This window comes from Cavenderia fasciculata (assembly GCF_000203815.1).
Source record: "Cavenderia fasciculata unplaced genomic scaffold Scf_ET2XIPL01CNAVH-3, whole genome shotgun sequence".
NCBI classification, from domain to species: domain Eukaryota; phylum Evosea; class Eumycetozoa; order Acytosteliales; family Cavenderiaceae; genus Cavenderia; species Cavenderia fasciculata.
In genome coordinates, this window is record NW_004457723.1 from 222,514 (window position 1) to 238,354 (window position 15,841).

Genomic DNA, 15,841 nt, shown 5'->3' on the forward strand with positions numbered 1-15,841 from the left:
TGTTGTTGTTGTGATGTAGTTGAAGTTGAAATTAATATCTATATATCTTATACAAAAATGAATGAATGAATGAATGAATGAAAATGGTATGTACAATATGAGTGAAGTGTTGCCTTTCTAGTTTGTTGTTGAAGTAGGTATCTATTATTGAACCTTGATAGGTTGAGTGAAATATTTTATCTATAATCTGTTGTTAGTGAACATGAATATTTAGAAAAAAAATAGTTTCCTTTTATATTTTATTTTTTTTATCTTGAGTATGTTTTAAATTTCTTTACTTTGGTTTTTCAAGTAGTCAATGAAATCGAAGCGAAAGGTTGCTTAAAAAAAAATGAAATTTCATTTGGTTTTTTCATAACCCCTACACACACAATACTCACATAAAAGAATACTTTATCCATTTTTATCGATAGTGATTGACCAACATAATTAGTTTAATTAATCTTTCTTTTCAAAGACTAGTTATCTTGAGGATCGAAGGTCTTGATGGTTTATTTGCAATATTTTCAAGAAAAGGTATATTTTCAACATCATTAGGTTAAACATATGAAGATCAATGACAAGTATATATTATATGATTTATAAATGTTTTATTCTATAATTTTTTAGGTCTATTTTGCATCGGTCAAGTATTTCTTCATAGTAAAAGTCTCAAGAATATCCTACGCTGAGACAATCTAAATGTTGTTCAATGGGTGTAACTATGAAAGGAAATGTATCTATCTTTCAAAGTACCATTGTACAACATTTTGATTGGACTCCACCACTGCCCGCCTTTGGTTTGCCCAATATTGTTAAACAAGACCCAACAATTCCTCCTCCTCCTCCTCCTCCTCTCCAACAATTTATTTAAATAAATACAAACACAAATATTATAAAATATTATAGAATTTAAAATTGTTACCAAAGTATTTGTCTTTGTTTTCCAGATCTGATTCTAAAACCCAAAAAAGGTTAAAATGGTTAAAACGAGTTTTTTTCCCTCATCTCCAATCATAATATAAAGAAAGAGGGCTTTCATTGTAAAGAGATCACAACCATCAAATTCAAAGTGTAGTGATGATCATTCTCCTCAAGATGATTGAAGATGATAATAGATTCAAAACAAACGGGTTGAACAACTAACGATTACCTCTCTGTTTTGTCAAGTCATCGCGATAGATGACCCCACAGACACAAAAAATATCGGTGGTTGTCGTGTCAAAGAAAAACGAAGTTTGGTATTGCCTCCTAAAAATTAAAAAAAATATTCAAAAAAATCGGTACTACTCTAGGTACCTCGAGGCTAAGTGTTGCATAAGGTCCACTGTTCAAATAGTTAGAAGTTTGTGTCGTTAAAAAACTTTAAACCTAAACTTTAGTATTTCTCGACCCCCTCCCTCCCTCTCACATCAACTTACAGGTTAGTAAAAAAAAGAAGAAGAAGAAGAAGAAAGTAAAAACATCAACATTGGTACACGACCGACCTCTTACCTACCTCTTGACCTTTTGGATATTACATATTCATTCATATTATATATATTACATTTACATTTACATTACATTATTGTTGTTTTTGTGTTTATTGTTTATTTGTTTTGGTTTTAACAATCAATCTATCTATTATATCAATACAATTAATTGTACCACCATACCATCTCATCCCATCTTTTTAATATATCTCTACATTTCATTTATACCATTCAATTCAGTGTGAAGAAGTATCAAAGAAAAGAAAAAAAAGGTAGTGTAGTAACAACCAACACCCTTCCCACTCACTGCAATATAACTCGGTCGACCGAGGGGGTTAGACAGAGAGAGAGAGAAAGAGAAAAAATAGATGTAAACGAATCAAACAACCCATTCATCCATCCATCCAACCTCTGTCTTTAACCTTTGAGAAAAAGATTAATTAAAATATCTTTCACATCCCCTCATTTCCTTTTATAATATATATCTAAAACTATGAACCAAGAAGGATAATCATTTCATTTCTCTAACTCAACTATTCATTTCATCATTTTTAGAGAGTTAACTAAAAAGAAAAAGAAAGAAGAAGAAGAAGAAAAGGGTTATTTAAATTATAATCTTTTTTTTGTTTGTAATAATTTCTATTTGTAATATAAAACAACTACTCAACATACGCGCAATAATATAATATTAAATAATAATCAAAATGATAGAAAGAAGAAGAGGAGAAGATAATTCTTCAAGTGAAGAAACATCACCAATATTAAATGGAAAGACATATGCAAAGGGTGCCAAGTACCCATCGAAATCGGGAGTACCACCATTGGCAGGTGTCGGACCAATGGAAGATTACATAACACGTGACGAACACATCAAGGTCGATACAGTGCAACAACATTGGGTACGCAGAAAACAAATTTCACAAAAGTACCCAGAGGTACTCAACCTTCCCACCACATACTTGCCATCGGCCTTTTGGGTGTTGACATTGGTCGGCTCGTTGATGGTGGCTGCCAAGCTACTCGAGAACGCGTCGGTATGGGTTATCTTTGCCGTTGCCTATATTTTCGGTGCCACAGCATCACACGCACTCTGGGTACTCATCCACGACCTTACACACGACTTGGTGTTCGAGTCGTCATCGATGAACAGCTTGTTTTTGTTGATTGCCGACTTGCCACATATTGTACCGGCCGGTATTTCATTCCGTCACTTTCACCGTCTCCACCACAGCTTCCTCAACGAAGCATACACCGATCCAGACGTTCCACTCAAGTATGAGAACTGGATCCTCGGACACTCGATCGTAGGCAAGGCTGTATGGTTCTGTTTCTACTCGATCGTCATTGCCGTGCGTTCTGCCTTTTACCCACTCAAGAACCAGTCGCCCGTCAGCGGTTGGATGGGACTCAACTATGTGTTCAACATCACATTCACCTATCTCATGTATCAATGGGTCGGTACCTATGGCATGCTCTTTATGGTCTTGTCCAGTCTCATGTCGGTCGGATTCATGTTGCATCCACTCGGAGCCCGTTGGATCGCCGAGCACTTTGCCGTCACCCAGTCCGAGCAAGAGACCTACTCGACCTACGGTCTCATCAACACACTCGGCTTCAACATTGGCTACCACAACGAACACCACGATTTCGTCCGTGTCCCATGGGTCTATCTCCCACGTCTCACCGAAATCGCCGACGAATTCTACAAGAAGGGTTTACGTTACCATACCTCTTACTGGCGTGTCCTCTATGAATTCCTTAACCAAGATACCTTTACTTTTGATACTAGAGTTACTCGTGATCCAAAGGTTTCAAATTAACAAATTTTAAATTAAAAAAACAAATATTTAATTAATACGAGCCAAAAAAGGATAGATATCTTTTTTTTTCACAAAACCAAATCAAATCAAACATTACCTTTTTTGTTTAAACCTACAAAATAATAATAAAAAAAAAAAAAAACATTTTTTAAAAAACAAACAAACAAATAATATTTACATTTTAATTATTTGTCAATTGAAAATGGAATAATGGAACCAAATAGAAAATGTTGAATGATTGGAACTTTGGTCATTACTTCAACATAGAATTTTTTCATCATTCCTTGATGTATCTTTGCCCAATTAGCAGCTCCACTTATATTATAAAGGTCTGGTGAATGTTCATGGAATGGTCCTTTTTTAACCTAAATTAAAAATATACAAAGAAATATTAAATATTTATATTAGTAATGTTTAATATTATTTATATTATTAATGTTAATGTGTTTATCAGAGATAGCTTACAGTATTAATAAATTTGATACAAGAGAAATAAAGATAAAATGGATAAAATTCATCAACTAGCTTTGGTTGAAGGATATCAGTTGGTTTTAGACGATCTTTGTTATCGGTGAGTTGAGCAGCACCCCATACAAATGGTATGAATTGATAATCATCCAAACTCCAAACACCATGTGTTCCAGCTGGTTCCAAACCATATACTCTTTGAAGTTTACGTACTAAATCCAAGTATCTAAATAAAGAAAAGGTCAATAAACAAACAAACAAACAAACATCATATGTCATTGATGATGTTCAAGCAAGACATACAAAGTAAATATTTTCAATACAGATGCAATTTCATCGGTTGATGTTAATACATCAATTTTACGTAGACAATATAACCAACAAACAAAGTGTAATTCGTGACCTGTACCATAGTCTAGACGAGTTTGATTACCCAATGAATCTAACAAGTAGGGTGATAGTTCTTGAATGGCATCGTGTTTGTCTTGTGGTACAATGTTGTTGTGAATATCTACTATATTGTCAACCACCTTTTGATAGAATGTTCTGTATGCTTTGTTACCATATCTCATCGGTTGTGCAAGTGGTGGTATCTCATCAATCCAATTACTCATCTTTGTTATTTCATTTATAATATTTTGTGTTGTCTAAGAATGATGATCAATTGATTGATTTAATGTTTAGTATCGTATTACAATCAATTGATTGATTGATCTATCTAGTTATCATACATTTGATATAATACATTCATCTCTACTTGATTTACCAATCACATTATCACCCATTCTCTGAATGAATGATAACAACTCTTTGGCAGTATCAGTGGCCAAGAATCGATTCAAATCATTCTGATTCGTTATTACTTTGCTTGGTACGACAAATGTTTGTGGTTGTTGTGTTTGTTGTTGTTGTTGTTGTTGTTGTTGTTCACTCATTATTATTATTAAGGTTCACTATTAATATATAGAATAATAATTTTTATTTTGGTCTGTCTTCAAAACTTTTTTTTAAAACTTTCAACAATCATGATAATATTGTTGGCCATTCAAATTAGTGATCCTCTTGTATTTTATTCATTCTTGTAATAGTAATAGTAATAGTAAATGGAACCAGAAATATCAATAGAACCACCACGCCCTTGCAAGAACAATACAGAGCAACACATTAATATCACAGTCGTAAACTACTTGTCTCAAGGAATCGTAGTGTTTTTGAAATCAGGAGCACCACCCTTGCATATTAATTATATCGATCGTATCACGACCTTCTCTGAAAATCCTATCAAGCAAAACATTATCTGTCGTGTTGATCAACAACCACCAACTTCTTCAAACCTCCCAGTCACAGGTGAAATCGGGTTCCTCATTATATTTGTGGCTGTCAATAAAAATGATGAAGAGGTTCCCAGATATGTGCGACTCTTAGACAGAAGAGTACAAAATGGGTCTACATTCAATGTTCTTCCAAGACATTATCTCGCAACCATGGATACCGATAGACGTCTGTTCGATCAACATTTTCAACCGGAATCCAATGATATTGGTGGTAACCCTGCTTCTGGTTTATATGTAATGACCTTCTCCGATCCTGATCAAGAAGAAACCAAGCAATTCGATCCTCTCTTCCCCATTGGGATGTAAATAAACTATTGTTCTCACCATCCTGATACAAGTATTTATTATTATTACTATATTATATTTTGATTATTATTATTTATTATATTTTTGTGCTGTTGCTGGATTACTGGTTGATGGTTTTTCCTTTGGTTTCTTGCAATAGTTATTTTTCTTTGGGTTTTGACCAGCGTTTGGTCTGGTATATCCAGCATCAATAATTTGACAGGGTAAATATTTAGCTGTTATTTTTGATGGTACAAATGGAAGAGAATCAATTACTTTTTGTTTAAATAATTCTTTTCCACTTGTTACTAATTCTCTTAATTGTTGTAATTGTTGTTTGTATTCTGGTGTCGTTGTTGTTGTTGATGATGATGTCTCTTCATCATCATCAAATATTGATGAAAGAAAAGCAACTGCTTGTGATGATTTTAAATTGATCGATGATTTAATTTCCTTGTATTGATCGGCTGTGAATTGTGCCAATGCTATTTGACGCATATAGGACATGAGTATCAAATGTTCGGTGATTTGACCTTTACCTATAAATACGAGTGCTATCGATTGATTGTTTGCATCACATTTCTCCAATGCTTTGGTCACTTCATTGACTCCAATCAACAAATGTTTATATATAGGTGGTGTCGTTGTAATATGATTATCAGTTCTTTCATCTTGTAATTTTTTAATCTCTTTTAATATTTGTTCTATTTTTTTTTCTCCCTCTTCATTTGTCGTAGTTGTCTTTTGTTGTTGTTGTTGTTTTCCTTTTTTGTTTGTTTGTTGTTGTTTGATTTGTTTCTTTAATTTATACAATTGAACACGTAGTGTTCTTATAGGTTTCCATGTTTGTTTTCTCATTACTTTGAGTTGATTCATTCTTTTTACATCATTTTCAAGTATACCTTTCAATTTGCCTATAAACATTGATAAATCATTCAAAGGTGGTGATACCGATGATGAAGTATCTTTTGAAGAAGAGGTATCTTGTTGTGATGGTATATTTGGTCTATTTTAAAAGATATTGTAAATAATCAAGTCTATCAATCAATCAATCATCTATGATACATACAAAGATTGTGTAATTAGAAATGGTGTTGATACAGTTTGCTTGTATTTTGGTTTAGGTTCAGATTTTTTCTTTCTATTTTGTTGTTGTTGTTGTTGTTTTTGTTTGTTTTGTTGTTGTTTGTTCTGTTGTTGTTGTTGATGTTGCTGAGGAGATGATTGTTGTTGAATCATTGCAGTTGGAGGTGATGCGATAAACTTGACTGCATTCATCCCCATAACAGTTTGTTGTATTTTCTTTTCTTGTGCATTCATTTTCACAATAATATATAATATATAAGTATGTCAGTATACTATATATATATATATTTATATATATTTATACTCGTCTACTAAATTAATGATTATTAGATTTCAAAAATGCATCATCATTTTTCAGGTCCAAAATTTTATATTTTAATTTTAATTTATTTGTTTGGGAGCTGACACAAAGACAACAACAACCACTTTCTTTCTTTACATTCAATCATTCATTCGCTTTACTTTCTTTTTATTATCCGTTCCCAATATTTCTACTTGTTCATCCCTCATTTTTATTTAGTAGGACCTTTTCCCAGATGGTATTTATCTTGGATTTTGTAACAATGTAGGATTTGGCTATCATACTCTATCTATTGCACACATCAAATGAAAGACTCCAAATGAATGTCTCCAATGATTTCTGATTAGCTGACTACCTGAAGGACCCACAATCAATTAGAGAGATCAGTATCCAGGACTTCCCTTTTTTAGTTCCTTTCACAGACAGGTAAAAGGTTGTTAGTCGAAAAGAACTAAAAAAGGGGAGGAGAAACTCGGTCATTTGTCCTTTATAACACCATCAATAAGCAATAAAGATAAAGATAATCTCGTTTACTTATTTAACATGTCATTTAAACTCACCTCCCTTTTTTTTTTCGATTACTTATTCATTCCCAGTAATACACGAAAGTTACTTATTAATATTTTTCACTCTTGCAAGAGCACCTCTTCATCAGAGGTATCCTCTCATCCCTTTTTTTTTTTTGTTCTTTTATTATCAGTTGTTATTCTTTCTTTCTTTTTGTGTATTACCATCAGTACTATTATATCTATCAAATCAATTTAATAGTTGTTTTCATAATTCAATACTCCTTTCTTACACAGATGAAATACTACACGTTATTATAATATTCCTCTTCCTCTTCCTCACTCCTTTTAAAAAAAAAGACAACTCTTCTTATAGTAGAAAGATAAGATTGATATCATAGATAGAAAAGTAGAATCAGAAGAATAATAGAATAGATATCATATCGATCATGTCTATTAAAGGCAAAATTCTAACTTTATTGTTTAAACTAAAATTCAATCATGAATTAAATGTAAATATAAATAGATAGGTGAAACGATCATTAACTAATAATATTGTTTATATCTACTTTCTTGTAGAAATGGAAATTACATAAACATCCATTAACATGGAGAGATTGGCAAGTTTACTTTATTTTCTTTTTAATGGCATTACCTACCATTATAATGGGTGTATTCCTACAAGTACTAAGGAATATTTGGGCATCGATTGCATTGTTTCATTTGACTTGTATCATTGGATCATTCCTCTATATCATCATCTACCAACAATTACTACTCAACAAGATTAAAAAAGGAGTACTCTTGGATCGTAGTCGAGACATTATTTCATTTGTTGTTGGAAGTATCAATGATTCTGAAGATGATTATCAGTATAGTCCAACATCACCTCTTTTATCACAATCTGGTTTCCTTAGCGATAATAATAATAATCATTCAAACACTTCATCTATATCTTCTTCCTCTTCAGTGTCATCTAATACTTCGACTTCCTTTTCTTCCTCACCACCATCAACGAATCAAATTGAAATTGTTAGTAGTAAATGGTACAGAATTATACGAAAAGCATTATCGGTACCACAACAATACATTGCCGGTGTTTTAATTCTAACATCTGGTATTGTATTTGGATTGTTACTCTATTACCTCGTATCGCAATACACACCAACCGTAGTCATCAATATGGAGCAATACGGTTTACTCCGTTACGTATCTCTTATCAATTTCTTTTTTATCTATTTTTGCATCGTCAATCCAATCGTTGAAGAATGGTTTTGGAGAATGTTTTTAGAAAATGTTTATGGTTCTCGTATAGTAGATAGATTAGTAATTAATTTCTTTTATGCTATTTATCATTTTGTAAGTAATATATTTATAAAAAAAAAAAAGAGTAGTTTGGTATTAACAATAATTTAATTTAATTATTATAGGTAGTATTGCTAGTATTTTTTGATATTTGGGTCTGCATTGGATTTGTATTTGTTGTTTTCATTGGAGGATTATTCTTTTCATTTGTTACACATTTTGTTGGACCTGTTGCAAGTATCTTTTGTCATGCAGCTGCCGACACTCTAATCATATTGTTTATCGCTTATGGTATAAAGTATCCTTATAATCATCTTGATGTTTAAAACAATCCGAATTGTTTGACCATCACTATATCCCCCAACAACAACAACAACAACAACAACAACAACAACAACAACAACAACAACAACAACAACAACAACAACAACAACAACAACAACACCCCCTTTTCTCTATCCTCCTCCTCCTCCTCCATGTTTACTTATAAATAATAATAAAAATGGAAACCACTTAAATTTTTAAATCAACATAACAACAAATCAATCAGATCCAAATATTTAGGATTAATCATTTCTTTTTTTTTTGGTTGAAAAAAAAAGATAGAAATGAAAAAGGATTTTATTTTTAATTACTATTCATTTTAAATTACAAATAACAACAATGTGTATAGGTAGGTAATTAATTATTATTATTTCTTAATTATTTTTTTTAATTATTTTTTTTTTTTTTTTCCCAAAGACAACCCATCATGTTCAGAGTCAGCTTTAAAGGACCAACAAATCATAGATTTACAAAATAGAATAACATCTATGTCGGAATGTTATTTCAATCAAGCTCAGGAATATGATAAAGAAACGACACGGCTAAAGGATGTTATTAAGAAACTAGTTGATGAGAATCAAAAAAACTTGGAACTTCTTCACCAGAGAGAACGACAAGCCCAAATAGACCGATTGGAGAAAATGAAACGAGAAATACTTTATGGTCCACCTCAAAAATGGTTTTATTCTCTAGTTTTAGGTCCATATACCTTTTGTATTCCCGTTTCTTGGTGCCCTTGGAATTGGTGGTATAACAAAAAAGAGATATAAATATGTTTGAAAAAATAAAAATTAGTTTTAGAAAAATAGTTCAAAAAACGAACGAGCGATCAAAGCAATGTAATTAAAACTTTAATTGTCCCAATTCAAACATATCTATCAAATCTATCTATACATATACTTTTTATAAAGAAGAAGAAGAGGATGACATTTAAAATACATAAGAAACAAACATGTAGTTTAGCAACTGCAGCATCGTTGACGGAAAAGTTTAACAAGACTAGAAAAGAGAATGACGCTAAAAAGATATATACATCGGGCACTGTTGTCATTGACCAATACAGCGATATTATCAATAACAACTTGAGCAACTTTGAAAGATACCTCAAGCAGACGATTGGATTAGAGGTTGAAGATTCGACCAACAATGTCGTCGCCGATCAAGAGAAGCTCGAGACTGCCGCTGCAGCCGAAGAAAATAACCAAACATCATCGATTGGCGTCGGCGGTGGCTTGGACACTATGCAAACACCACAAAAGTATAATACTCAAGCAGAGACTGACGATGGAGACATTAGCGAAAGAAACTCAGACTACAACTCTACACCATCGAGAAAGAACAAAAATAACTTGGCAAACAAATTAAAACAACAACAACAAGAGGAGAGTTCAAGTGATGAATCAGATAGTGAAAGATCAGTTGATGAATTAACAGCTGCAAAAGATAAAAAGAGAAAGTCTAAAGATGATTCAGATGATTCAGACGATTCATCAAGTGATGAAAAGAACAACAAAAAGAAATCAAAGAAATCCAACAAAGATTCTTCATCTGAATCATCTTCATCTTCTTCAGAGTCTGAATCAGATTCATCTTCATCCGAACAATCTTCATCTTCTTCTTCAGAGTCTGAATCAGATTCTTCCTCTTCCTCTGAATCATCATCATCTGAAGATGATAAGAAAAAGAAAAAGAAAAAATAATAATCTCTAAATATTAATAATAATAAATAATAAATAATAATAATTGTATAAAAAAAAAGAAACAGATAAAGGTACATGGAAATAATTAATATATTAATATTAATATTTAATTATAATATTTCTGGAAATAATTATTTTATTTTGATTTTTTTTACTTGGTTTCTTTCTAACTGACAGTACTTGACCAAAGGTCAAAACCTGGAATATAAAACAAATCAGGCATAAGAGCTACAACAACGATTACATAAGCCATGACCATGTTGATACAACTAATGTAAAAGTGGTTGAGAGGGAACCAATTGACAGAGACGAGATCAATGACCTTTTTGAGATCCAATGGTTTGATGATGTAGTTGAGGATGAGCCAAATGACAGAATAGGCAACTAAAAGGGAAATAAAACAAATGGAGAGATAGAGCAAAAAGACTTCAAAAGAGTCGGCATATGAAATACCCTTGGGTGCCGAGATGGAGGCGAATGGAAACATGGCATTATAATGTTCTTGGGTGGGACCATATCTACCTAGTGTATAGACGGTAAACGACATGATGACAGCCAAAAGATCGGAAAACATTGAGAACCAAAGGTCAGTAGCACTAGAATGCAACTTGCAATAAGAGTTGTCTTTTTCCAAGTACATCTTGTCAAACTCATTCTTTTCAGAGATCTTTTCGTCTTCATCATAGTCATCGTTTTTGTCGTCACTTTGGAACCGTTCTGCCCATGCCAAAAGTTTGGATGGGATCAATGATACGGCGAACCGTTCAATTGAAGGGAACACCATAAAGAGTGACATGAAAATATGTAGACCCAGTTTGGAAAAGACAATGGATGCGACAGAGACGGGATTACGAATAAAACTGAGTACGGCAAACGAGTAGTACGACGCAATGATACGTCCAATAAACTTGAAAAGGTTCGATGCGGAATGAGCACAACGCGTACAAATAATATCGAGGAACAGTTGGATACACTTCATGATGATGGTGTATGCTGGAGGCAACAGGATACGTCCAATATTGTTTGAATACTGGAACAGTCTGAAATAGACAAGTCCACTGACAAACGTGAGGTATGGCGCAATCAAAGAGGAAAAGGCGGCAATAGCACGCTTCTTATAACTCTTTTTCATACGGAGACTACGTGGAATGAGTAGACATAGGAGTACGAGTGATATACCTTCAAATGGGAACACACATGTAAACACACCGATGGGTGGTGGATACATGGCTTGATTGTATAGGATCTGCCACGTGATGGGTGCACCAACCCAATAAATGGTACTGGTAAAGATAATTAAAAAGGTGACTCTAAACTTCATCAACAATGCCACCCATGCAAAGGCAAAAGCTGCCGTCATACCACAACCAAGTGTCAAAACACCCCAAATAAATTGGGTTGGTAGTTTGGGGTTAAAGAGCATCAGGACAATCTGGCACACTAGTCCTGCGCCAACCGACAGCGCTATACGGAATAATAATACATGGGTTGGAGGTGGTGGTAAAAAGTGAACCATCTCATCGACCGATGTCTTGGTCGAGTAGTCTAGATAGGGTGTCGACGACGATATGTTGCTATTTTGTACTGCAGAGTGAAGTGAATCATTGGTGTCATAGTATAATCCATTCCTCATACTACTCATACTACTATTTATATTTATACTATTCGATGCTTGTCCTTGTTGTGTTCCCGATAATAATCCTTGTGTTGAATTATTTGTAGAGGCAGCATTGTTGGAAATTGCCGGTAAAAATAATTGATCTCCTTGTATTGTTGTGGTTGGTGATGTTATACTACTATTACTATTTTGTCCAACTACTACTGGTGAATCTTTTACAATAAATGACATTTGATTCTGATTTCCATTTTGATTTTGATTTCCAGCTCCATCTTCTATATAAAAAAAAAATAAGATTTATTAATTAATAAATCTTAGAGTTTTTGTTTTAATAATTAATTAATATACCATTATTTAAATTTTGTAGAGGGATCGCAGATTGATCCTCTGCCATTCTATTATATTATATTATTATATTTTATATTTTTAAAAAATACTAGAGTGAAAGTAAATAAATAAATTATTAATTAAAATAATTATTGAACTTGGAAATTAATTAAATGATAATAATAAACGATGATGATGATGATTATGATGATGATAAATACAAGTTATAAAATGATCAATGTGTTCAGTAAATAAGGAAATAATAATACAATACAATAATACAAATTTTATAAAATCTGAGAGTGGATGGTCTTTACAATCCCAACCTTGCTTGGTGTGTCACTACCACTACTATTACTACTACTACTACGTATTATAGTAGTAAAAGTAGGAAAAATATAGATTGAGATGGCTAGGTGTGGGTGGGTTGAAATTGGAACAAGCAAAAAAGAGAGAGAGAGAGACACGCAGATACAGATAAGATTAATAGGCAGGAAGCAGTAAGAGAGTAGTTGATGATGATGATGAAATAGTTATTTATAAATCTAATTAGATTAATTAATAAAGTGAGTTGTTGTTGTTGTTGTTGGTGATGTTGATTATATTATATTAATTGTTGTGTGCGTGGTCATGGATGTATGGATGGATGGATTGATGGTCATGGCCCACAAATGCATTTTCAAAAGGTGGATGGATCATCCAATACTATTTTTAAAATAAATCAAAAAAAGATGAACTAAAAGATTATCAGGCAGGATTATCATGATGATTGATAGTGGTAGTGGTGGGATGAACAGTGTAGTGGATAACGATAAATAAATAGATATTATGATATACCTAGAAAATGAACTAGTCGTCAAACAACCACTATTTACAGATGTGTCATGTGAGAAAATATCAATCACTATATATTATATTATATTATATCTTGGAGTGCGTCCACCCCAACCCATGTCAGTCAGATATTTGGATATCAAACAAACACACCACCACATACAAAAAACAATTGTGTGGGGTATATATATACAATACTAACTCGAGTTCACATGTGATTGATTACCTCTGTATGTGTGTATATTAATAATTTGGGCAATATTTTATAAAATACAACAAACAACAAACACAATCAATCTTAAAGATGCGTCTGCCTACCCAAATATCGTAAATAGTGAACTGCTACTACAAACAACTACTCCATAATATACTACTACCTACTCTACTATTATTATTTTTATGATTATGATGATTGATTGTGATGTAAGTGATGATGATGATGATGATTTACATACACTAACATTAATAATAATATGGATCTGCTACTTTAATGTACCAGATGGTAGGATTGATGAAGAGACGGTTGTGGTAGTGGTTGTTGTTTGTTGTTGGATCCAACCTACGGTGATATTTTACTAGCAATATTGATTGCAGACATTCGGTATCTACAACTAGCCAGCCAGATCTTGTTGTTGTTGGTATTCCATTCTTCTATGTTCCTCTTGTCTTTTGATGGTATTGTAGATGGGTAGAGGTAGAGTCTTTTTGTTCCTGTTGTTGTTGGTTCATTCAAGTCAACTGACTTTTGAATTGAGCTGATCGATGTTTCCCAAGCAGCTGACTTTTAGATCGAAATCAAAGCAAGATGAGGTGAATGAGTGAACTCCACTCCACTCCTGTTGTCAATCAACGAAACCAACTAACTATACTATTCCTACAACTATTAATTAATTGAATTCATTCTCTTGTTGTTGTTGTTGTTTTCAAGTAAATCTAATCTTGACATGAACAACAGTGAAGTTGATGATGAATGAGAGATCAAGAGATTTTGGTGATTTTAAAACAAATATAATTTTAGTAGTAGTGTGAATTCCCTTTTACAAGTTGGATGCACCCAACCAAACAAGGTATTAACCAACACAACTCTATTAAAATGAAATTACTTTATCTAGTAATTTCCGAAATGGCACCATCTATCTATTTGTTAAAGGATGGATTATTGGATGGATGGATGAGGATCCATTTCCATCTTTTAATACATAATTAAATAAAATGATAGTCCTATTTATTATTGTTATTATTGTTATTATTGTTATTGTTGCCGCTATTTATACAAATATGCCAGCTTTAAACTTTTAAAATTAGAGTGTACAATCTTTTGTTATTATTATTATTATTGACAATAATTATGTTGGTTAATTGGTTAATTGGTAGGTTGGTTGAATGTAAATAATTTATCTAATTATTTATCTATTTTGTTGTTGTTTTGCTAATAATAAATATTTATATTTATATTATTATTATTAATATTATTATTTAAATAGAGTTACAAGTAAAAGTAGTTTCTTGGGAACATGTAGTTGGATATTGTTTACTGGTACAACACTTTTCACCGGTACATCCAGAAGTACAGATACTTTCGACTGGTGATTGAGAAGAGTCACAACTAAAGGTGAGGTTATAGTCCATGTAAGTGTATTGGAATCCAGTGACAAAGTAATAGTAGTATTGGAGATTGGTACACTTGTCGTCGGTATAGTACGATGTGATAAAGGTGCTATTGGTGGTGATTGGTGTTGGTACAGGACTCTCAGAGATGTACATGATAGCCCATTGAGTAGGTAGATCCGATGCAAAGTCTGCCAATACACATGACCCATTCTTGTAGGAACCAACATCAAACTTGCCCTTACAATCGGTATTGTTATAGATCTTCCAACCAGCACGTAAAGCATCTACTATGAAATAATAGGATTTATCTTCAACAACGATACATTGGTTGATTGAAAAAGAGTATCCTACGCCAACTGCAGTATCACCTTTACAAGTCTCTTCAACTTGATTTGGAATAAAGTTGACATATAAATTGGTTGGTAATTGTGCACTTGTTGATGACAACAATGCAAGTATTCCTACTAATCCTATTAATAATATAATTGATTTCATCTTTTCTATCTCTCTATCTCTATCACACAACTAAACTACTGATATCTATATTTGCAAATACAACGATCAGGTGTTTGTTGATAATGCAAAAAGAAAGATCTTTGCAAAAAAAAAAAACAAAAAACATTCTGCAAAGAAGCCGATTCCATCAATGTGCTCTGTTCCATTGGCCCATTACAACGATTATTCTGATTATCGGGATTGATCAGTTGCGAAGATACATGTTTTAAATTAAACTCGCATTCGACGTCATATTTATAATTATATAAAAGTCAACAACAAAGTCTAAAATATCTTAGCTAATATATAATATTATATAATATTTGAGGAGGGGAAGATTGGAATAAATTATGTATGTATACCAATCATTTTTTAT

General features: G+C 32.6%; 7 protein-coding genes across 7 annotated transcripts; 4 read left to right on the plus strand and 3 right to left on the minus strand.

The window, feature by feature from the left end:
• Positions 1-556: 556 nt before the first annotated feature.
• On the plus strand, positions 557-1,085 carry DFA_06926 (uncharacterized protein; the record flags this gene model as incomplete). The annotated part of the gene is made up of 5 exons (XM_004358113.1): positions 557-563; positions 610-629; positions 650-715; positions 889-908; positions 1,007-1,085. 5 exons carry the CDS (start codon positions 557-559, stop codon positions 1,083-1,085), a joined length of 192 nt encoding a protein of 63 aa, XP_004358170.1.
• A 1,070-nt stretch (positions 1,086-2,155) lies between these two features.
• On the plus strand, positions 2,156-3,271 carry desA (sphingolipid delta 4 desaturase; the record flags this gene model as incomplete). The annotated part of the gene is made up of 1 exon (XM_004358114.1): positions 2,156-3,271. The coding sequence occupies one exon, from the start codon at positions 2,156-2,158 to the stop codon at positions 3,269-3,271; it is 1,116 nt and encodes a 371-aa protein (XP_004358171.1).
• Positions 3,272-3,456: 185 nt separating this feature from the next.
• On the minus strand, positions 3,457-4,674 carry ppp2r4 (serine/threonine-protein phosphatase 2A regulatory subunit B'; the record flags this gene model as incomplete). Its single annotated transcript, XM_004358115.1, has 4 exons — positions 3,457-3,636; positions 3,737-3,965; positions 4,043-4,386; positions 4,471-4,674. The coding sequence occupies 4 exons, from the start codon at positions 4,672-4,674 to the stop codon at positions 3,457-3,459; spliced, it is 957 nt and encodes a 318-aa protein (XP_004358172.1).
• A 168-nt stretch (positions 4,675-4,842) lies between these two features.
• DFA_06929 (uncharacterized protein) lies at positions 4,843-5,379 on the plus strand (the record flags this gene model as incomplete). Its single annotated transcript, XM_004358116.1, has 1 exon — positions 4,843-5,379. The coding sequence occupies one exon, from the start codon at positions 4,843-4,845 to the stop codon at positions 5,377-5,379; it is 537 nt and encodes a 178-aa protein (XP_004358173.1).
• Positions 5,380-5,448: 69 nt separating this feature from the next.
• On the minus strand, positions 5,449-6,678 carry DFA_06930 (uncharacterized protein; the record flags this gene model as incomplete). Its single annotated transcript, XM_004358117.1, has 2 exons — positions 5,449-6,364; positions 6,428-6,678. The coding sequence occupies 2 exons, from the start codon at positions 6,676-6,678 to the stop codon at positions 5,449-5,451; spliced, it is 1,167 nt and encodes a 388-aa protein (XP_004358174.1).
• A 1,022-nt stretch (positions 6,679-7,700) lies between these two features.
• On the plus strand, positions 7,701-10,580 carry DFA_06931 (uncharacterized protein; the record flags this gene model as incomplete). Its single annotated transcript, XM_004358118.1, has 5 exons — positions 7,701-7,763; positions 7,831-8,577; positions 8,682-8,847; positions 9,298-9,572; positions 9,792-10,580. 5 exons carry the CDS (start codon positions 7,701-7,703, stop codon positions 10,578-10,580), a joined length of 2,040 nt encoding a protein of 679 aa, XP_004358175.1.
• A 166-nt stretch (positions 10,581-10,746) lies between these two features.
• DFA_06932 (uncharacterized protein) lies at positions 10,747-15,834 on the minus strand (the record flags this gene model as incomplete). The annotated part of the gene is made up of 10 exons (XM_004358119.1): positions 10,747-10,964; positions 11,103-11,440; positions 11,553-11,620; positions 12,064-12,473; positions 12,547-12,593; positions 13,363-13,429; positions 13,713-13,744; positions 13,923-14,136; positions 14,850-15,440; positions 15,828-15,834. 10 exons carry the CDS (start codon positions 15,832-15,834, stop codon positions 10,747-10,749), a joined length of 1,992 nt encoding a protein of 663 aa, XP_004358176.1.
• Between the last annotated feature and the right edge of the window lie 7 nt (positions 15,835-15,841).